Consider the following 22,697-nt stretch of genomic DNA (forward strand, 5'->3'; position numbering starts at 1 on the left):
TGCTCCTTTCATATTTATAATTGTTTTAACAAACTCCAGTCCTTGCTGGTGACAAGCATACCCATAATCATAGCCATGGGAAGTGTGGGTGCTAGGAGTGCTGAGGGTGCTCCCCTGATAAAAAATAAATTATAATCCACTAAATGATATTACTCCTGTCTGAACTAGGGCTTTATTACTCCTGTAAGAGCGGACAAAAATACTCCTTAATAAGTGCGTGAATTGGACAATTTTCCTGTCCTGCTAAGCATTCGAAATGTAACAAGTACTTTTGGGTGTCAGGGAAAATGTACATTAAAAAAAGTACATTCTTTTCTTTAGGAATGTAGTGGAGTAAGAGTAGTCAAAAATATAAATAGTGAAGTACAGATACCCCCAAAAACTACTTAAGTAGTACTTTAAAGTATTTTTTACTTAGGTACTTTACACCACTGGTAATACTGCAAAACATCACAAAGACATTACCTGTTTGGCCTAAATTAAAAACTACAGGTTTTGGTCATATCCAATACAAACACAGAGTGAAACCCTCTGTATTTTCAAGTATTGTGGTAGGATCATGTTATGGGTATGCTTGTCATCGGCAGGTACTGGGGAGTTTGTCAGGATCAAAATAAATGTGAAAGGAGCAAAGCCCGGGTAAAAAGTTAAACAAAAAAACCTGCCTCAGTCTTCTGAAAACCTAACCCTGGGATAGTTTTATTTTTCAGCAAAACATTTACAAATATTTTTATACCAAAGACACACCAGAATGGCTTTCCATGAGGTGTTGAGTGTTTGAGTGGTCTAGTTTCAGTCCTGAATAAAATTTGCTTGAAAATCAGAGAAAAGGTTTGAATATTGCATCAATCAATGATTCCCAAACATTTTTAATGAGCTTGAGCAATTTTGACCAGAACAATGGACATATATGTCACCCTAAGTGTTGTGCAAAGTTAGTAGAATAATATTCAAAATAATTCACAGCTGTAATGTCTGCCAAAGATGTTTCCACCAAGTATTAACTCTGGGGTGTAAAGACATACGCAATCAAGACTTCTTAGTTTTTTGTATTAATTTAGAACATGTTTGAACCTTTTCACGTTGAATATGGGGAGTAGGTTGTGTAGATCTGTAGGGAAAAAAATCTAATGTAATCCTTTGTTAGGTTTAATTTTAAGGCAGCAAAATGTGAAGACTGCAATGGGTGTGTAGACTCACTAGGCACTGTATGAAGTCCCTGTCAATCGTCAATGGACGTTTTTATGTCTATGTTTAAAGACTATTGCTGCAAAATATATTTTCCCTCTGGGACAATTAAGTTGAAACTTGAACTTGAGATAAGGGAAAAAAAGGGGAAAGCAGGAAGGGGGAGCAAAGGTAGGTTTGTTCTGTACTGGCCACTTCTCAATAAGACAGCAGCCTTGGACCACTGTTCTCTACTTCTCCTAACCTTTCTTTGTTACTGAACACACTTGTCTATTCCTCTGTACAAATCTACAATGGCAGCCCACCCAAGGGTGTGATGCACTGACGCTACACTGTTGCCTTGGTTTAGCAAGACAAGTTGGATAAAGCAGAAACAAACGCACTCCCCGACCAAGCAAAGGGAAGGTTCTCCTGAAGTTATGACACCTGGGAATAAGTAGAACCCACATCACCACAGTGAATAATACAAACTAAAACACACATTTCAGAAGATATGTCTGTAAACGTTTTAATGAGTTCTGTGGGGTAGAGAGGCAGGGAGGGATTTTAGGTCATTGTTCATCAAGGCCCAATGGACAATAAAGAGTCCCATTGTAATCTGTGTTTCCTCCAATGTCCACCACTATTCTGCTGCTCACATGTGCAGTGAAGAGCACAGGCAGAGTGTGCGGTGACTGAGTATCCGTTGGTGGTTAAGAGCACACACGTTTTCAGTGAGTTGCGTAGGGTTGTTCAGTTCATTTACATTTTAGTCATTTAGCAGATGCTCTTATCCAGAGCAACTTACAGAAGCAATTAGGTTTAAGTGCCTTGCTCAAGGGAACAGACAGAATTTTTCACCTAGTCGGCTCGGGGATACGAACCAGCAACCTTTCGGTTACTGGCCCAACGCTCTTAACCGCTAGGCTACCTGCCACCGTAGCCCGTTCAGTGGTTAATGCCACACGCATTTTCCGTTCAGTGATGCACGTGTGTGATGTCACTGGAAGAGGCAGGGCTATGGCAGGTGGGACAGAGGATGTGATTGGGCATTGCTGTAGTGACAAGTGGGCGGGACTTCCTGTGTAGGCAGGGGCGGCACAGGAAGTGACCACAGGGCAGGCGGTATGCTGATGGAGAGGTTGAGTAGACTGACAGAGAGCAGGAACACGAACCACACCTGTTCTCACCTGGGAGAGAGAGAAAGGGAAGTGGGGAGAGAAGGGGGGGGAAGAGAGAAATAGGAAAAGCTAGAGGGTGAGAAAGAGAGAAAGGGTGAAGGAGAGAAAGAGAATACATGTATTGAGCAGTATGTACACCTTGAATGAGTCTCTGTTCACAGTTTGTCTATAATTCTCTCTCACTGACCACTGTATTAATACTCCAACAACTGAAACGCAATTTAAAAAAGGCTCTAAAAACAAACTACATGAATTACAGCAATGGGAAGAACGTTTGTATGGCGAGTCGAGGACGATGCAGTATAAAGACAGATGTTAACCCATCTCTGCACACATGGGGTCACCGTTGGTAATGGCAGACCCTGGCCGTGACCCGACTCTCCGAGGGTGTCTCAGGGAGAGTTGGATATGCAAAAAACAAATTTCCAATTCACACATGCGTATTAATAACCACTTGTACATGAGTGAAATAGGACAAATATAATCACCCACCAAATTATTATTGTACTGTAGGTGAAAATAAGACTTGAAAAAACTTGGTACAGTGTAATGAGGCTGAAAGTCCTTAGACTGACTCTGTTGACAAAGTGTTTTTCTCCCGGGTACCTAGGCAACATCCCACTACTTGACCGTCTAACTTGTTCAACCAATGACTAGTCAACTCAAGACTTTCCCCGTCATGCATTCATAATCCAAGGAAGGGTACATTTTAGCCAAATTCAAACAGAGCCGCTAGAGGCCGTTCCTACCTGTTGGGGTGTCAGCAGGTGTGTCTGTGTGTTTGTGCTGGATCTGAGGGGTTTGGGAGGGGTAGGAGGTAAAGGAGGGTCGACCCTGCAGGGCTGAGAGAAGGGCCTGGTCTAGACTGGCAGACAAACGCTGTTCTTGGTCTAGACTGGCAGACAAACGCTGCTCATGGGAGCTACCGCTGGGAACTGTGGCTGGAACAAGAGGAATAACACAGAAACACTAATAAGTGACACACATTCAAATACTTGATGCAGCCAACCTTAAACGAAGGCCTTTTAACTAAGCGCGAGAATGCCATGATGTTTTTGCTCTCACGGTTTTTGCATTGTCTACACCAGTTTACCACTCACCTGAGGAGATAGTGGAGTTTGTGTCTGTTCTTGGTCTTTTCGAGTCAGGAAGTAGCTCCTTGGAGTGACCAGCACTAGCAGAGGCTGCTTTGGTCCCGGTGGGCTCACCCTTTCCCTTAGAACGGATCAGAGTGGCCCAAACCTCCAGCTCTCTCTTCCTCCTAGTCCCCAAGTCTGGCCCTCCCTCCTGGGAACTCACTCTATCCACTCCCCCTTCTTTAGGACCAACTTTACCAGCGCACTGATCCTTCCCATTCCCATTCTTCGCCCTGTTGTTAAAAGCTCCGGTCCCCCTGTGCTGCGTAAGCTGGCTCCTCTGTGTAATAACACGTTCTGCCCCTTTTTGGGTAGTCTGTGTGCGAGTCCCACTGTTTCTGCTAAGTGCCCCATGGTGGTTGGCTGACTCTACAGCAGCAGCAGTGGTGACAGCAGAGTCCCTACTCTCTCCAGTCCTCTGTGGGGGTATGAGTCTGGAGGGGTGTGGACTTTCCCCCTGGCCCTGCCTCCCAACCGCTCCCTCCCTGACCTCTAACCCTGTCTGGAGCAGGAAGCGGTCGATGCGGCTCTTCAGGTGGGGGTTGGGGAGGGCCTGTGCCTCAGGGATGAAGGGAACACCGGTGAAGGGGTCGTTGGGGACGCGACCCCAGGTAGCCTCCCTCCTCTGGTACTCCTCCAGAGTAGAGCTGTCCACAGACACTCCGCTGGGTAGCAGCATGGGCAACAACATCACTTCCTGGGTCAGGGGATCCAGGAACTCCTCAGGGACTTGCAGGAGGCTGGGGGTTAGAAAATAGAGGAGAGAAATACATTATTATCCTCCCAGAGATTAAGGTTTTGCCTTCGTGAAAAGAATTGCAATTAATCTGCCTCATATATTGTGTTGAAAACAGCCAGTGTTTTATACACACTGTACCTAGTTACTGTTGTCGTCTGTGACAGTGGCTGTGGTTGATTGACAGGTGAAGGCTGAGCTGATGCCAAGTGGCTGAGCCGTGGCGCTGGTCTCAGGCTAGCGTTCTCATGTGTTATCCTCACCCTCTCCACCTCCTCCGGAGGGCAGCAGCGAGAAGGCAGCCCCCACACTGCCAGTGCCTTGAGCCCCATCGCGGAGGCACCCGCACCGTACGGCACCGTCACACGGAGCTGCTTCACAGAGCCTAATGAGAGCGGGCCCCTGCTCCACAGCTCCTCTTGTCTACACCCCTCACGGGGGGCTGGGGGCAAGGAGGGGAAAGGAGGGCGCGGGCGGAAACAGGGATGGGAAAAACTGACGTGGGTCTCTTCAGTTAGTTCACAGCGTCCCACCAGGTGGAAAGCCCCCTGGCTGGTGTCTGTGTGGCTGTGAGTTTGGCCACGTTGGGTCCATTGCTGGCTCTTCTCCTGGCCTTGTAGACTATATTGTTGGGCCTGGAGGCTCCATTGGTGGCCTTTGAACTGGACCTTGGCTTGGTCCCAATGCTGGTCCTTCTCTTGGCCATGCTGGGCCTGGATTTGGCCCTGCTCTAGGCTGTGGTTGTGAGGGAGTGGGGGGTCAGAGCTGGTGCTGATCTCCAGCCTCTTGCAGGCCTGTCCTCGGTCCATGCCCCAGGGCCACAGCTCCACATCCACCCGACACACTTCCACCTGGAAGCCAAACTGCAGTGTCACCTAGAGTCAGACAAAGGACGATTAGACAGACACACCCAACATGACCACTTCTCTAGAAAGAGATTAAGAAGAATAGGACAGTGATGTCATAAGACTCATCTCTAAATATTGTAGGGCGTCAGCTCACCTGAACGGGCGGCTGCAGGAAGTACTCCAGCTTAAAACCCCGCCTCCGGACAGCTGGGTCGGCCGATAGGAGGTTGGTGACGTCATACCCATCTGCACATAGCTAGATGAGGGAGGGAGGGAAAAGAAGAGAGGAGAGAGAGGGGCATAGTGAGGAACGTGAGAAGGAAGGAAAGGAGGAGAGGAGGTTAAGGGAGAGAGGGAGGTAGGGTCTTTTATTAGGATCCCTATTAGCTGTTTGCGAAAGCTGCAGCTACTCTTCCTGGGGTTCACACAAAACATGACATGAATACAGAACATGAATAGACAAGAACAGCTCCAGGACAGAACTACATACATTGAAAAGCAGTGAAGTGATGAGGGAGAAGAGTGAGGTAAGGAAAAGAGGAGACGGAAAGAGCAAAAAGGAGGTGGAGAGTGAAAGGAAAGAGGGGAGAGGTAAAAGTGGGTGAAAAAGTGGAAGAATCACTCCCAGAAGAAGAAGAATACCTAGCCAAGCGAGTATCAGACAACCCATAATACAAAGACAAGAACATAGCAAGGTCAGCTGTGATTCAACCTCCCACGCAGCACCTTCTTCCTCTTCCCATCCTCCATCCTTCAACCCTTTCCTCCTCCTCTTCTCATTCATTCCTCACCCTTTCTCCTCCTATCCTCCTCCTCTCCATAAAACCCAGAGGACAGAAAATGACCACAGTAGGTGAGAAGGACATGGGGGGTGTGACAAGACAAAAGGAAGAGCGGCTTTGTCAGCTGGATGCCAGGGTCATACTCCGGATGAGGAAGAGGATGAAGAAGAGGAGGAGGAAAGAGAGTATCTAAACTTTTCCAATAAGAATGCTCATTTTAGATTTTCATTTAGAAGCATTTTCTCCCATATGCTTTGACTGGGAATAGGACCATTTGTTCAGATTGTTACACATTGAACCAACGTTAGCCAACATGATCTATGGAGGGACAAGGGGGATTATGTCAGCTCTGGTCCTAGCAAACCTCGACTTGAAGTTCAGTACCATCCTATCAAGTCGAAACGCTAATCACGAACGCTGGATATACAGCGAGTACAGAGACATCTTCCATCCCTGGACTGAGGTACGTTTTGAAAGCCATATCCCGCGTTAGTCACCGCGGTGCAAACATTATGGGTGATTAGTGTTTTGACTTGATAGCAAGGTACTGAATTTCAAGTGGAGTTTTGGCTACTCCAGTCCATAAAATTCTAACGCAATGTAAATGTTTTGTACCTTGTCGCACTGGATGGTGGTCTTGAAATGTGGTAGGCAGAGATTCACCACCATGGTCTCACACCTGCTGAAATAAGCAACTAAAATCAATGTTTTCAACTTCTCCACTAGACATTAATCTCCTAATGCTGTGGAATAGTCAAGTCCTTCAGACAGCCAGAGCTTCTTTGCTGTGCACTCTTTGTTCAATTACCTCAGGTTAGTGTAGCATGCAGTCTAAACCATGCATAGCAAAACAAGTGTCAATCCTACTACTCACGTGTAGGGCAGCACGTGTGGATGTATGACAGAGATGATTAATAATTATATTAAATAGCCAAGATCTGTATTATCCGCTAAGGACAATGCTTGTGCAGTGTAAAAAAAATACATACAGAGCAAATAAAGTGACAATGGGAATAATAAGATCAGGGTATTGTGAACCATACACATGACAAAGTTATATACAGGCAATCCTACAGGCTTAACGACATTGCTTCTTTTGAGAATTGCAATAACCCTTGACTTCTCTCCACTGTGAGCTGTCAGTTGACCTTGCCTTAGAAAGGGTGAATTTGATTTAGTCTCGCATCACAATCATAGCTAGCTTCGGGGGCAACTTCGGTAGTCTTTTGGGACATTGGGCAAGGGAGTCAACAATACAGCCCAATGTCCCAAAAAACTCCCGAAATTACTTGACTCAAGCCAAGAAAACAATCTCATGGGAAGCAATGTGTGATTGTGCCATAACGTTAGTAGACCCCACCGTACTACTATGGATGACAAACGAAGTTACATCCCATCAATCCAAAGAAGGTTGACACACTACATTCTAATAGAACGTAAAGAAAAAGGCAATGGCTTTCAGTAGAGAAAGCAATATATATAATATGATGATGGCATTCAGTAGCTATCTGGAGTTCAATCTACAGTCATGTTCAGTTAGCCTAGCTATTCATCCACCACACACAACCACACAGACTAGTTAGCATATAGCTAGCTAGCTAGCTAACGTTACACAGAGCCATAGCTAACGCGTTAACCTTCGTACACAATAAAGTTAGCATTTTATTCCACACAAAAACTGCTGACTAATGACAGTATCCTGTACCTTTTTTTGGCCCTCTCATCTCTACAGCTAACTGGCTAGCTAACGTTAGCTAGTACTTCATTGGTTGCTTCCTAGCCCAGCCCGACGATAGGGTAATCTAGTATGGCTAATTGCTAGCTAACTAACGCTAGCTAGTTTGTTTACTGAACCCAGTCTAATATATTGCAGAAAGTTGGCCAGCAAGCTATCAGAGCTCACCGTGTCTCCCAATGTTCTTGTAGACCAGCTCACACGAACTGTCTGAAAGAAATTCAAACGATGCAATCACTGGAACTTTTCTCTGGTTGGACCACTTTTCATTTAGCCAAAACACTGGCTAGCTAATGGAAGGAAAGAGAGAATGGACATATTACGACGTCAAATATTTTCGCGATTGGCTGTACGGTGTGACCGAGTTCCCCTGCTGCGTTCTAAAAAATCGTCCGTGGCACTATGATGCCAAAAGTACGTAGGCCCACAATGTAAAAGCTGTTCCTACAGATTTTCAGCAATGAATTAAAGTATTTTTCAAATGTTTAAATGGTTAATAGTTTCCATGTGGCAACAGAATACTAAATCAGAAGCGCAGCAGTGCCCTGGCAGATTTATTAAGAAGGGTGCAACTGCAGCCCGAAATTCTGGGCGTTAAAGTATTTTTCAAATGTTTAAATGGTTGATAGTTTCCATGTGGCAACAGAAGACTCAATCAGAAGAGCAGCAGTGCCTTGGCAGATTTATTAAGAAGGGTGCAACTGCAGCCGGCAATTCTGGGCGTTCATGCGTGTGGGCATTCCTGCATCTGCAGGAACCCCTCTTTATACTTCTATTGGTCCATTTTTAAGCTATGACTCCAGTACATAGGCAGGAGACAGAGCCGCTCCAGTACAGCGGTATCTGCTGATCAGGTCAGAAAGACAGTGAGGCAACTGGAACAGGAGTGGGAGTTCCGATTTAGGACTAATGCCGCTGGGAGAATGACAGACCACCATGGCTACTCCCGCCTCCAGTAGTTGATCTAGAAGTGTTGGAGAGACTACAGAAAGATAGGGAGGGTGTTGATCCATCTGATTTGTTTAAGAGACGTCTGGATACTGTGTATCAGGATTTTGTGGCCATTTACACAGATGGTTCAAAAGATCCAAGGACAGGACGTACTGGGTCAGCATTTGTAGTGCAGGAATGTGGGGTCAGGAAACGTATTACAGATCATCTGGCTGTATATATGGCGGAGCTGATGGCCATACTGTTGGCCTTGCAGTGGGTGGAGGAAGTCAAACAAGACAGAGTAGTTATTTGCTCTGATTCATGTGCAGTGTTAATGAGTCTCCAGTCCTTTAGCTCACGTAGCAGAAAATACCTGCTTTATGAGGTGCTACAAACCCATGGCAGGATTAAACAGATGGGTATACTACTAAGATTTACGTGGGTCCCAGCCCATGTGGGGGTGGAGGGGAACGAGGCAGTAGATGAACTGGCTAAACAAGCACTTAGTAGTGGGGATGTTGATGTTGAAGGTTCAATGAGCAAGGCAGAGGCAAAAAGACTGATATATACAGTGATGGTGCAGAGATGGCAGGAGCAGTGGAATAGAGATAATAAGGGAAGTCATTTATTTCAAGTACAGAGGAAAGTCGGGGAGGGGAGGACGGCAGGAAGGGACAGAAGAGAGGAGGCTATTTTTACAAGATTAAGGGTGGGACACAGCCAGTTGAATAAGACATTACCTGCCTTACCTCCATAACTTGCTACATTTGCACACACTGTATATATATTTTCGGTTGTATTTTTTTGACTTTATGTATTTTTTTTACCCCATATGTAACTCTGTGTTGTTGTTTTTATTGCACTGCTTTGCTTTATCTTGGCCAGGTCGCAGTTGTAAATGAGAACTTGTTCCCAACTGGCTTACCTGGTTAAATAAAGGTTAAATAAAAATAAATAAATAAATTAAATGTGATAGGAAAGCATCCAACAGGAAAGTGTGATTATTGTCAGGAAACAGAGACTGTGGAGCATGTATTGCTACAGTGGGGGCAGTATCAGAGGGAAAGAGACAGGATGAGATCTAGTATGAGGGAGAAGGGGATACAGGAAATTAGTTTAAAGAGTATATTGAGTAGAACGTCATTAGATATAGTCTCAAATATTTTGTTATCTTTTTAAGAGCAACGGGGCTGGCAGGTAGGATTTAGTTACTCCCTGTCTCTGGCCCACACTCCAGTACAGTAGGTGGCGGTAATGCACCATAAAGTTAGATGCCAACCGCCGATAAACCCCACTAAAGAAGAAGAAGGAGACCGACAGCCTGGGGGGATTGTTTTGAGATGGAGTTACGCCGGAATGCCCCCGGGCCGCAAGCAAAGTTGGGCGTAGAGGAATATCGGGACAGGGACACGGAAAGGTGGATTTCTGAGGAGGAATGGAGGGGGGAAAAGAGGAAGAAGAGGTTGAAGAGAATGAGGAAAGCAGAGGTTGGATTTTAATTTGAGGAAGATGGCGATAAAAGTGTAGATGGGGTGTCGAAGAAGATTGGTGCCAAGTGCAAACAAATTGAGCCGTGCGCCAGACCGAGTTCTGGAGGTGAAATGGAAGTGAATGAGGGTGAGTTAAATGAGGTGGAAGGTGTGGTGAAGAGCTCGGAGCCCGAACACGGCATCGATGGAAATGATAAAGAAGAATCTGGTCCAGTAGGAGTGACATTTTAGGAGAAAGTGCGTTCTTGCCTTTTTGGCGGATACATTAGTGGTTTCAGAGTAGGTGGAAAAGGAGTTGGGTGCAGTTGAATCAGTGACGGTAACCTGTAGTGGACTTGTAGTGATATTTGTTTGTTTTTCTTCTCATCAGAGGGATTGGGCGCTCCATGTCACACAACTTGGGTCAATATCTGGTTCTTGCTTTGCTCTTAGGAACAGGGCACCATTGAAAGGAGTGATTTCTGGGGTAGCGTTAAGTGTGGAGGTGGAGCAATTGAAGATGAAGATTCCTGGTGTTTGTGACGCCCGTTGTATGGTGTGACGCAGACCCAATAGTGAACGTGGTGAAACAGAGGAGTCACTGTCAGTCCTTTTGAGTTTTGAGTCAGAGTCTTTACAAGACAAGGTCATGTTAGGATATAACAGTTATCCTGTTCAAGCTTTTGTGGCGAACCCACTGCGCTGTTTCAGGTGCAACGTTTATGGTCATGTCGCAGCAGTGTGTGGGAGGGAGATTTCAAGATGTGGGAAGATGTAGTTTCGTGGATACATTTGTGTGTGTCAACTGTAGGGGTGCCTATGTTGCTGGGGATCGGAAGTGTCCGGTGCGAGAGAGGCAGGTTGAGGTGGCTAGAGTCAGAGTAGTGCAGAAGGTAAGGCCTCCTGAGCGGTGCAGCAGTCTAAGGCACTCCATCGCGGTGTTGCGGCGTCACTACAGCCTGGGGTTCGATCCCAGGCTGTGTCACAACCGGCCGTGACAGGGAGTCCCATAGGGCGGCGCACAGTTGGCCCAGCGTCGTCCGGGTTAGGGGAGGGTTTGGCCAGGGGGGGCTTTACTTGGCTCATCGTGCTCTAGATAATTGGATATCTAGATAATTTCGCAATTGGATATCACAAAATTGGGGAGAAAAAGGGGGTAAAAAAACAGCGTAGTGCAGAATGCTGAGGCAGTGAAGAAAGTAGAGGAGGATGGGTCAAAGGTGAGGGATTCTGAGAGGATCCTTGTGAATAGTACATCTGTGCCAGCACAGAGGGATAGGCCAATGAGTGATATACAGTGCATTCGGAACGTTTTCAGACCCCTCGACTTTTTCCACATTTTGTTACGTTACAGCCTTATTAAAAAATGGATTAAATTAATGTTTTTCCTCATCAATCTACACACAATACCCCATAATGACAAAGCGAAAACAGGTTTTTAGAAATGTACATAAGTATTGAGACCCTTTGCTATGAGACTTGAAATTGAGCTCAGGTGCATCCTGTTCCATTGATCATCCTTGAGATGTTTCTACAACTTGATTGGAGTCCACCTGTGGTAAATTCAATTGATTGGACATGATTTGGAAAGGCACACACTGTCTATATAAGGTCCCACAGTTGACAGTGCATGTCAGAGCAAAAACCAAGCCATGAGGTCGAAGGAATTGTCCATAGAGCTCCGAGACAGGATTGTGTCGAGGCACAGATCTGGGGAAGGGTACCAAACAATTCCTGCAGCATTGCAAGTCCCCAAAAACACAGTGGCCTCCATCATTCTTAAATGGAAGAAGTTTGGAACCACCAAGACTCTTCCTAGAGCTGGATGCCCGGCCAAACTGAGCAATTGGGGGAGAAGGGCCGTGATCAGGGAGGTGACCAAGAACCCGACTGTCACTCTGACAGAGCTCCAGAGTTCCTCTGTGGAGATGGGAGAACCTTCCAGAAGGACAACCATCTCTGCAGCACTCCACCAATCAGGCCTTTATGGTAGAGTGGCCAGATGGAAGCCACTCATCAGTAAAAGGCACATGACAGCCCACTTGGAGTTTGCCAAAAGGCACCTAAAGGACTCTCAGACCATGAGAAAGAAGATTCTCTGTTCTGATGAAACCAAGATTGAACTCTTTGGCCTGAATGGCAAGGGTCACGTCTGGAGGAAACCTGGTTCCATCCCTACGGTGAAGCATGGTGGTGGCAGCATCATGCTGTGGGGATATTTTTCAGCAGCAGGGACTGGGAGACTAGTCAGGATCGAGGGAAAGATTAACGGAGCAGAGAGATCCTTGATGAAAACCTGCTCCAGAGTGCTCAGGACCTCAGACTGGGGCGAATGTTCACCTTCCAACAGGACAACCCTAAGCAAACAGCCAAGACAACGCAGGAGTGGCTTCAGGACAAGTCTCTGAATGTCCGTGAGTGGCCCAGCCGGAGCCCGGACTTGAACCTGATCGAACATCTCTGAAGAGACCTGAAAATAGCTGTGCAGTGACTCTCCCCATCCAACCTGACAGAGCTTGAGAGGATCTGCAGAGAAAAATTGAATAAACTCCCCAAATACAGGTGTGCCAAGCTTATAGCGTCATACCCAAGAAGACTCAAGGCTGTAATCACTGTCAAAGGTGCTTCAACAAAGTACTGAGTAAAGGGTCTGAAAACGTATGTAAATGTGATATTTCAGTTTTTTATGTTTTTATAAATTGGCAAAATGTTCTCAAAACCAGTTTTTGCTTTGTCATTATGGGGTATTGTGTGTAGATTGATGAGGGAAAAAAACTGTACGATGAGTACCTTCCAATCCTCAGGGACGATGGACGGGGCCATGTACCGGTTAGTCAGAGGATGATGCCAACAGCCAATGATGTGGAAGCCAGTGATGCGGCCCAAGTGATGCTGTGTCATAAAGTTCTGAGGATGACCATTTGAAAGATCATAGTCCAAATTCCCTGTTCACACGTCCTTGACCCTATTTGACCAGGCTCTGGCAGGATACCCAAAGGTTATGGTAAGCGGTTTCCTTGAGGAGGACAAAGTGTTCGGGACACCATCGTCACCGCTGTTGATATGAAACCGTCTGTATGCTGCCCTCTCCAGGTCCTTCTGCTGTGGTGGAAAGAAGAAGAGCGACAGAGAGACACGCAGTAAACAACAACAGACAGAACCACTGTGGTTTACATAAGCCACATTTATATTTACAAGCATGCATACATTTTTGGGGGGTTCATTCTTCATGTCTAGTAAGCTAAACATCTCATCTTCAGTCCTTCCACTTCTCAGTCAGGCACATTTGAAAGCATTGTAAGAAATGCTGGTGTGGACACGTTTATTGATTACATCACTTCTTTATTGCTCTGTACAAATAAAACAATGCAATTATGAACATTAGTCAAATAAAAAACAAACAAAACATGTTCACTTAATACTTTCTCACTTCTGTTTCTGAGGAGCATCATGTTGTAACAGTATCATACATAAAACCCAGTGTCTTGTGGGCTGCAGTCAGAACAGGAAGTAGGAAGAGGTAGACAGGAAGTCAAGCAGGGAAATGGGGGGCGGGGGGGAAACAAACGTACACACGCTAACAGCCATTCTCCTGCTATACAAACTGATTAAAATATTAAGAAAATAAAGCTCTTTTTACCAGTTAGGGGCAGGACACCATTACAAACATGCTCTTTCTTTAGTCAAGCTCAGAATTATTTTTCCACAAACAGATCTGTGCTTCAGATGGGTTCAAACTGGGAAACGTCTGGCATCATCAGTGAGGACTATCAGCCGTATGACAGACGGTGCATACCAATCAATAACTGGTGTCTGCTGGTGACACCATAGAAATGAGAAGGGATCTTTATGGATGGCATATTGTCTTAGCAAATTAATATTGATCATCTCAAATGTACATCCTAAAACGTAAAAAACGAAAGAAAGCAAAAAAAAGAGATCGAAACGAAACCTTGAACGGGTTCATTGTGAAGGCATTCAGCGGGTCCATCTCTGCCACAGACAAAGACAGAGGAAGACAGAGCCATGACATCAGGCTCTAAATAAATACCATCTAGAAATATGAGTACCTTCCAATCCTTGTCTCTGTACGTTACCCTATTATCCATAGGGTGAGGGGGGGGTAAGGGGGAGCTTTTCCAGTTTGACAAAAATCAGCAGGCACATCTCAAATAAAACCCTATTCCCCATACAATGCACTACTTCTAGCCAGAGCCAAGGTAGTGTATATTTGGGGAATAGGGTATGATTTGAGATGGCGCCCCGCTCCTGCTTCATACAGCAACAGCCTGTTGCGACTCCTCCTCCACCTCGCTCCCTTCCACCTGGATCTCAGAGTTCACCTGTCCCTCCGCTGACACCTGCACCACCCGGATCTCCACCCCCGCTTCCTTCAGTCTCTCTATGTCCTCCTCACACATCTCTGTCACCTCTCCATCAACCAACATGGCCGTTTCCTCCAATGCTACCACATCTACAGGCTCCACGGTAACATGCTCCACGCTCATCCCGTCCTCCAGTAGAAGGGTCTCTCTCCCGCCTCCCTCCTCCTCCTCCCCGGCCACTTCCTCTTGCGTTGCCATGGTGGCGATGACCAGTTCCTGGGTTATCAGCTTGTCGTCTGTGATGCCGTGCAGGACGCGGAGATGTTGGCGGAGGTCGTCGGGCTGGGTGAACCAGAGGTCACACATGGTGCAGTGGTTAGGCTTTTCTCCTGTGTGGGTCGTCAGGTGGTCTTTAAACAGCTCCCAGCTGTTGAACACACTGCTGCACACCTGGGGAGGGGGGAGAGGTAATTTAACAACCCAGCAAATACACTACTCAGGGATGTAAATCAGGAAAAGCCAAGAGTGTTCTCTGCACCTGACATTCATAGAGTTTCTTGCGTCCCTTCTTGGCCCCGGCGCCGTTCTGACAGGCAGCCATGTGACATTTCAATGTGCTGTTCCTGGCAAAGCGCTCATGGCAGTCTGGACACGCAAACGGTTTCTCACCTACACACACAGGGGATAAACAACTTATTACATCCACTGCATAAATCAGGAGATCCTATTGAGGTGGTCGGATTCACATTCACAAGAACAGGTCACTCACTCATTAATGCACAATCAAAGAGATCCTACTCAGAGAGAGAAGAAAGGTGTTGTTGAAGTAAAGTGCTGTTGATAAGTGCAATGAAGTGCTGTTGATGCTATGTTTTAGTCTGCCTAGGAACTACAAATGCACATCTGCATACACCGATCGAGTGCACAAAACATTAGGAACACCTTGAACAGAACAGCCTCAATTCGTCAGGGCATGCATGGCTCTACAAGGTGTCAAAAGCGTTCCACAGGGATGCTGGCCCATGTTGACTCCAATGTTTCCCATAGTTGTGTCAAGTTGGCTGGATATCCTTTGGGTGGTTCATTCTTGATACACCCGGGGAACTGCTGAGTGTGAAAAAACAGGCAGTGTTGCAGTTCTTGACACACTCAAACCGGTGCGCCTACCATATCTCGTTCAAAGGCACTTAAATATTTTGTCTTGCCCATTCACCCTCTGAATGGCACACATACACAATCCATGTCTCAATTATCTCAAGGCTTAAAAATCCTTCTTTAACCCGTCTCCTCCCCTTAATCTACACTGCTTGAAGTGGATTTAACAAGTGACATCAATAAGGGATCATAGCTTTCACCTGGATTCACCTGGTCAGTCTGTCATGGAAAGAGCATCTGTTCCTAATGTTTTGTACACTCAGTGTGTAGTTAACTCTGGCACTTCTACAAATATGAACTTGAACCCCTGAATGAATCCCTCTTGGTATGATAACTCTTACCAGTGTGCTTTCGTAGGTGCTCCTTGAAGTGTCCAAAGTGGTCAAACTGCTTGTCACAGTACTCACACACGTGAGTCTTCTTCTTCTGGCACTGGCTGCGCGACAGCTCCTCCGCCTCGTAATGTAATGTGTTCAGGTGCTGTTTAAGCGCCCCCTCCCGCGTGTACGCCTTCCCACAGTGGCAACACGCATGGGGTTTGTCCAGTGCGGCCATGTGAGCGCGCATGTGCTGTTTGAGGTGGTAGTAGAGGCGGAAGCTGCGATCACATTTGTTGCAGCGGAACATGTTGTCCAGCTGAGAGATCTGGACCTCGACCACCTCCAGACTCTCGAGAGTCTTGGGAGCTGTCACTGTCTCCTCCTGATACACCACCTCCTGGATCAACCACACACCAATACCATAGTTTATTTTTCATTATGTATGGATGCATTGAGATGAAAGGATGATTTGTTTTGAGACAGATTGTAAACCTCAACAAAACAAAAAAATTGAATCAAGGTTGGTCACGGTCCTTCCAAGTGTGTTGTTTTTACATGTGCATTAGACAAACAGAGTGCTTTGTTTACCTCGTCCAGTCCTTCCTTCTTCAGGACGTGCAGCGTTAGCCCCCCCTGCTGGTACTTGCTGGTGATGTCAGCAAGCAGAGCCAGGGCCGAGTCGTCCGAGACTGCCTGGGCGTTCCGAGCAGCGTCCACCACTTCCTCCAGCCCCGTCTCCTCCACCTCGATGGTACCCTCCCCGATCTCCACCTCAATCTCCACCTGCAAGGACAGACTGGGGTCAGCACAGCAATACGTATCAGGAGGAAAGGATGGATGACGAAGAGGATAATTTGGGACACTTTTTAGCACTTTATGCACATCATAATTCTATGTCATAACAACTATAAACATAATGTCCAATTGTAGATCTCTAACCTGCTCCCCCTCCACTGACGGAAGAGTCTCAGCGATCATGTTAAATGTCTCAGATATCTTCCTCTTCTTGGCCTTGCTATTCCCCGCTGCCAGAGCCTGGGAGAGCTGGAAGAGGGTGCCATCACCCATCCTATGAAGAAAGAGAGAGAGGGTTCTATTCATTCAAAGTGCTTTACGTTCCAACAGACAGGGATAAAATACCATTAAAACAAGAATAGAACCCAACATAAGACCACACCAAAAGGGGGCTAGCCTTCAGAAAGTATTCACACTTATTGGCTTTTTCCACATTTTGTTGTGTTAGAGCCTGAATTTACAATTTATTAAAATTGAGATTGCGTCACTAGCCTACACACAATACCCTATAATGTCAAAGTGGAATTATGTTTTGAGAAATGTTGACAAATTATCCAAAAATGAAAAGCTGAAATGTCTTGGGTCAATAAGTATTCAACCCCTTTGTTATGGCAAGCCTAAACAAGTTCAGGAGTAAAAAATGTGCTTAACAAGTCACTTAATAAATTGCATGGACTACCTCATTTCTGTGCCCCACACAATTATCTGTAAGGTCCCTCAGTCAAGCAGTGAATTTCAAACACAGATTCAACCACAAAGACCAGGGAGGTTTTCCAATGCCTCTCAAAGAAGGGCACCTATTGGCAGATTGGTTAAAAAAAGAAGCAAACATTGAATATCCATTTGAGCATGGTGAAGTTATTAATTACACTTTGGATGGTGTATCAATACACCGTCACTACAAAGATACAGGCATCCTTCCTAAACCGCTCAGGGATTTCACGATGAGGCCAATGGTGACTTTAAAACAGTTACAGAGTTGAATGGCCGTGACAGGCGAAAACTGAGGATGGATCAACAACATTGTAGTTACTCTACAATACTAACCTACATGACAGAGTGAAAATAAGGAATATATATAAAAAATATTCCAAAACATGCATCCTATTTGCGATAACGCACTCAAGTAAAACTGCAAAAAATGTGGCAAAGAAATTTACTTTTTCCCTGAATACAAAGCGTTATGTTTGGGGCAAATCCAACACAACACTGAGTACCACTTCATATTTTCAAGCATGGTGGTGGCTGCATCATGATATGGGTATGCTTGTCATCGGCAAGGACTAGGGAGTTTAGGATAAAAATAAACGGAATAGAGCTAAGCACAGGCAAAATCCTGGAGGAAAACCTGGTTCATTCTGCTTTCCAACAGACACTGGGAGACTAATTCACCTTTCAGTTGGACGACAACCTAAAACACAAGGCCAAATATACACTGGAGTTGCTTACCAAGTGAGTGGCCTAGTTACAGTTTTGACTTAAATCAGCTTGAAAGTCTATGGCAAGACGTGAAAATGGCTGTCTAGCAATGATCAACAACCAACTTGACAGACCTTGAAGAATTTAAAAAAGAATAATGTGCAAATATTGGACAATCCAGGTGTGCAAAGCGCTTAGAGACGTACCCAGAAAGACTCACAATGTAATCACTGCCAAAGGTGTTTCTAATATTTAAATTTTCGTCATTTAGCAGACACTCTTATCCAGAGCGACTTACAAATTGGTGCATTCACCTTATGATAGCCAGTGGGACAACCACTTTACAATATCTATCTATATCTATCTATATATATATATATATATACACACTTTTTTGGGGGGGGGGTGGGGTAGAATATTTTCTGCATTTCATTTACAATAAGTTTGCTGACATTTTTATGAACATGTTTTCACTTTGTCATTATGGGGTATTGTGTGTGGATGGGTGAGAGAAAAAAAACAATTTAATCTATTTTGAATTCAGGCTCTAACGCAACAAAATGTGGAATAAGTGAATGGGTATGAATACTTTCTGAAGGCACTGTAAGATGTTATAATGGCAGTCCAACCTGTTGTTGAGGGCCTTGATGGCCTCCTGCATCTGGAGGTACTCTGCTGCCTTCCACACGTCGTTGACCTCCTCTGGCCCACTGACAGCCAGCGTAGCCGTGTACGTAAACTCCATCAGCTGGTGGAAAGCTGAGTTACTCACTCCTGCACAACACAGGGGATTGATGGGTACATTGGGTTATCGCGTGATAGTCTATAGTTATTATGAGAAGTGGATGTAGGCCTTTGTTTTGTTTCTCAGGGGCTATAACGCTTTCTGCTATCGTATATTTTCTTGATTGATTGATGACAGACAGACGTCAGTGGATGCGTCAGTGGTTCAGCAGTACATACCTTCAATCTCCACTAGTGGCTCCTGTGTGAAGTCCTGGAAGAACTTGTGGAAGAACTGACTGCACGCTGCCAACACTGCCTTATGAGCCCTGAACTGGTGCCCTAAAGATCAGAGGTAAGATGAACACATTAATGGTACAGCACATAACAGAATCCTTCATACAATGTGGACATTTTTCCTTAACACAATGACATTAAAAAACGTTTTGTTTGTTTTACTATTAACCTACATGGCTGAAACAAGGCTGTTTTTGTATGAACAAAATATATAACTAACTTTCAGTCGACAAGCTAAAGATGCACCTTCACTTTCTGCAATACAACAAACATCACTGGGGATGAGCTTACCGTCCACTATGAGAGTGATGTCTGTGAACTGGTCCAGCTGTCTCTGTTCATTCAGTTTGTCCAGCATTACTTTATAATGAGCTGGGAACTCATTACCACACTCCTCCTCACCCTCATCTGCCATGGCTCAGCCCCTCACCTGGGCACAACGAAGAAATCCATGCAGAGATGGCACACTCTTCACATCACCAGTAATGACAGACTATGTGGTCTGAGTGCACAATTACATTTGGGCAAACAAGTAAAATATGAACAACATGTCACAGCCTATTGATCGACAGACAGTAATGTAAGTTTAACATTTTGATTGAAATAAAATGTTATCATTGGGCATTCTGTAGCTTTTATGAATATATATATATATATATATATATATATATATATTTATATTTATATATATATATTTTTTTTCATCTTCATCTGCCAATGTGGGCATTATTTGAGGGAACTAATGCTATGTTTGTGGTATGTACAAAATGGTATTTGAGTATTTCTGATTTTTCATCATGAAATATGATGACGTTCGAGGCGGGAAAATCGCGTCAACCTCATGTATTATCCAATAGAATATTACCGATGCAAAGAGAAAGACGTCCAATTCAGCCAATCATGCGTTTGACAGCAGTGTGATTTGCATCAAGTTGACCAATTGAAAATAGCAGGCAATGCTAACGGGTAGCTAGCTAGCTTAGCTGCAGCAGAAGGCCTCTGGCTATAATTGAGGGACGTAAAATCAAACTTAACGATATATATATATATATTTAATCACAATGTGTACCTAATAATACCAACGCTACATCATGGGTTATAAGAAACAGCAAATAATCCAGTTAACGTTAGCCAACAAGTTACAGTAGCTAATAATTTCAAATAGGCCCGTAAAGGCTCTCGCCATTTCGAGTTTGACCATCGCCATTACGTCATCAAATCGCGCATTAAAATACACTTTTTCCTGACACATTTCCTAATTTAGACATCATTTGGCCGAAATATTTCACCTCATACATCAGAAAACATACCTCAAGTTAGGTTCTGCCGCTTTATTAAGTTGTTTTTGCGTATAGCTCTCTCCCCACTCTTGCAGCGTTGCTCTTCTCTCCTTCGTCTAAAAAGGGCGGTCGCTCAGTCGGGCCTCAGAGTCCCAGCAGTCACTGCAAACTCCAGAGGACGCCGAGGAGCGTTGCTGGGCAACAAATGGACGTCTCTCGTTCGGTTCACCGGAACCCTGGCACCTCGGTTCGGTTCTCGGGTCCAGTTCCATTTCGGTGTCAGCTCCTTCCCCCTTTTTTTGGTATAGACAATTTATTTAATTCTTCATATTCAACACAAAACAACCATACAGTACACCAAACTATACAGAAACACACAAATGGAGAGTATTTTTTGTTTAGTTAGTTTTTTCTTCTGATAGATGATAGGCTATTTCATGGCCATTATATTATTTTATGTGCCTTTAAGGAACAACAAGAATCTTTCCCATATCTTTTTTGAGTCTGTCTCTATTATTTTCTCCAGTCTTTGCTAACATGATTTCATATGTTGTTTTAATCAACATATTCATCCATTCTGTAAACATTGGATTATTAAAGATTTTCCAATACCTGAGGACCAGCCTTAATTAACACTGACATAATACCTAAGCATAATATTTTTCATTCTGTCTGGCCTGGTTATGCCAGAACTAGGAAACTGACATTTTCGACTTGTTAACTGGTTATACAAGTGCTGCGTTCAACCAGCTAGCAAGTCAGACATTTTCGAGTTTCCTAGTTCCGGCTAGCATGTGAACACGGCATAAATCCCTCTCTTTTCCAACCTGTCACTTAACACAGGGTTTCCCAAACTCGGTCCTGGCGAACCCCTGGGTGCACGTTTAGTTTTTTGCCCTAGCACTATACAGCTGGTTCAAATAATCAAAGCTTGATGATGAGTTGGTTATTTGAGTCAGCTGTGTAGTGCTAGGGCAAAAACCAAAACATGCACCCCAAGGGGGGCCCCAGGACCGAGTTTGGAAAACTCTGACTTAACAGATAATGGGCTCGTTTGAGTGGATGGCAGAAGCAACCGACTGCAGACGAAAGTCGAGGAGTGAAGTTGGGGGAGGTGCATCTGCTACAGCTCAAAGTCAGACCCTGATGTGGTTTTCCAACAGCAATAAGGCTCAGTGCAACATGGCAGTGTTGCCATTGTTTGTAAAAGTTTTGCCAACCAACCCCCATATCACACACTCATAAATATACAGTTGAAGTCGGAGGTTTACATACACCTTAGCCAAATACATTTAAACTCAGTTTTTCACAATTCCTGACATTTAATCAGAGTAAGAATTCCCTGTCTTAGGTCAGTTAGGATCACCACTTTATTTTATGAATGTGAAATGTCAGAATAATAGTAGAGAGAATGATTTATTTAAGCTTTTATTTCTTTCATCACATTCCCAGTGGGTCAGAAGTTTACATACACTCAATTAGTATTTGGTAGCATTGCCTTTAAATTGTTTAACTTGGGTCAAACGTTTCGGGTAGCCTTCCACAAGCTTCCCACAATAAGTTGGGTGAATTTTGGCCCATTCCTCCTGACAGAGCTGGTGTAACGGAGTCAGGTTTGTAGGCCTCCTTGCTCGCACACGCTTTTACAGTTCTGCCCACAAAATTTCTATAGGATTGAGGTCAGGGCTTTGTGATGGCCACTCCAATACCTTGACTTTGTTGTCCTTAAGCCATTTTGCCACAACTTTGTAAGTATGCTTGGGGTCATTGTCCATTTGGAAGAACCATTTGCGACCAAGCTTTAACTTCCTGACTTATGTCTTGAGATGTTGCTTCAATATATCCACATAATTTTCCTTCCTCATGATGCCATCTATTTTGTGAAGTGCACCAGTCCCTCCTGCAGCAAAGCACTCCCACAGCATGATGCTGCCACCCCCGTGCTTCACGGTTGGGATGATGTTCTTTGGCTTGCAAGCATCCCCCTTTTTCCTCCAAACATAACGATGGTCATTAGGCCAAACAGTTCTATTTTTGTTTCATCAGACCAGAGGAATTTTCTCCAAAAAATGAGATCTTTGTCCCCATGTGCAGTTGCAAACCGTAGTCTGGCTTTTTTATGGCGGTTTTGGAGCAGTGGCTTCTTCCTTGCTGAGCAGCCTTTCAGGTTATGTTGATATAGGACTCGTTTTACTGTGGATATATATACTTTTGTACCTGTTTCCTCCAGCATCTTCCCAAGGTCCTTTGCTGTTGTTCTGGGATTGATTTGCACTTTTCGCACCAAAGTACATTCATCTCTAGGAGACAGAACGCGTCTCCTTCCTGAGCGGTATGACGGCTGCGTGGTTCCATGGTGTTTATACTTGCATACTATTGTTTGTATAGATGAACGT

General features: G+C 44.8%; 2 protein-coding genes across 3 annotated transcripts; both read right to left on the reverse strand.

Moving 5' to 3' along the window:
- Positions 1–2,031: 2,031 nt before the first annotated feature.
- Positions 2,032–8,047, reverse strand: LOC121581892 (RING finger protein 37). Of its 2 annotated transcripts, none has more exons than XM_041897285.2 (7): positions 7,754–8,047; positions 6,466–6,529; positions 5,223–5,324; positions 4,362–5,095; positions 3,449–4,224; positions 3,098–3,289; positions 2,032–2,417 (listed from the first exon to the last, which is right to left on the reverse strand). In XM_041897285.2, exons 2-7 carry the CDS (start codon positions 6,517–6,519, stop codon positions 2,146–2,148), a joined length of 2,130 nt encoding a protein of 709 aa, XP_041753219.2. In that variant the 5' UTR covers positions 6,520–6,529; positions 7,754–8,047; the 3' UTR covers positions 2,032–2,145. The 2 variants fall into 2 exon arrangements, with proteins under 2 accessions (XP_041753219.2, XP_041753220.2); XM_041897286.2 differs by having other exon boundaries at positions 6,466–6,532.
- A 4,790-nt stretch (positions 8,048–12,837) lies between these two features.
- On the reverse strand, positions 12,838–20,436 carry LOC121581893 (zinc finger protein 131). The gene is made up of 9 exons (XM_041897287.2): positions 20,332–20,436; positions 19,313–19,451; positions 18,965–19,066; positions 18,631–18,775; positions 16,727–16,856; positions 16,376–16,570; positions 15,809–16,184; positions 14,851–14,981; positions 12,838–14,762 (listed from the first exon to the last, which is right to left on the reverse strand). The coding sequence occupies exons 2-9, from the start codon at positions 19,434–19,436 to the stop codon at positions 14,262–14,264; spliced, it is 1,704 nt and encodes a 567-aa protein (XP_041753221.1). The 5' UTR covers positions 19,437–19,451; positions 20,332–20,436; the 3' UTR covers positions 12,838–14,261.
- Between the last annotated feature and the right edge of the window lie 2,261 nt (positions 20,437–22,697).

The sequence above is a fragment of the Coregonus clupeaformis genome, unplaced genomic scaffold, assembly GCF_020615455.1.
Source record: "Coregonus clupeaformis isolate EN_2021a unplaced genomic scaffold, ASM2061545v1 scaf0020, whole genome shotgun sequence".
NCBI lineage: Eukaryota > Metazoa > Chordata > Actinopteri > Salmoniformes > Salmonidae > Coregonus > Coregonus clupeaformis.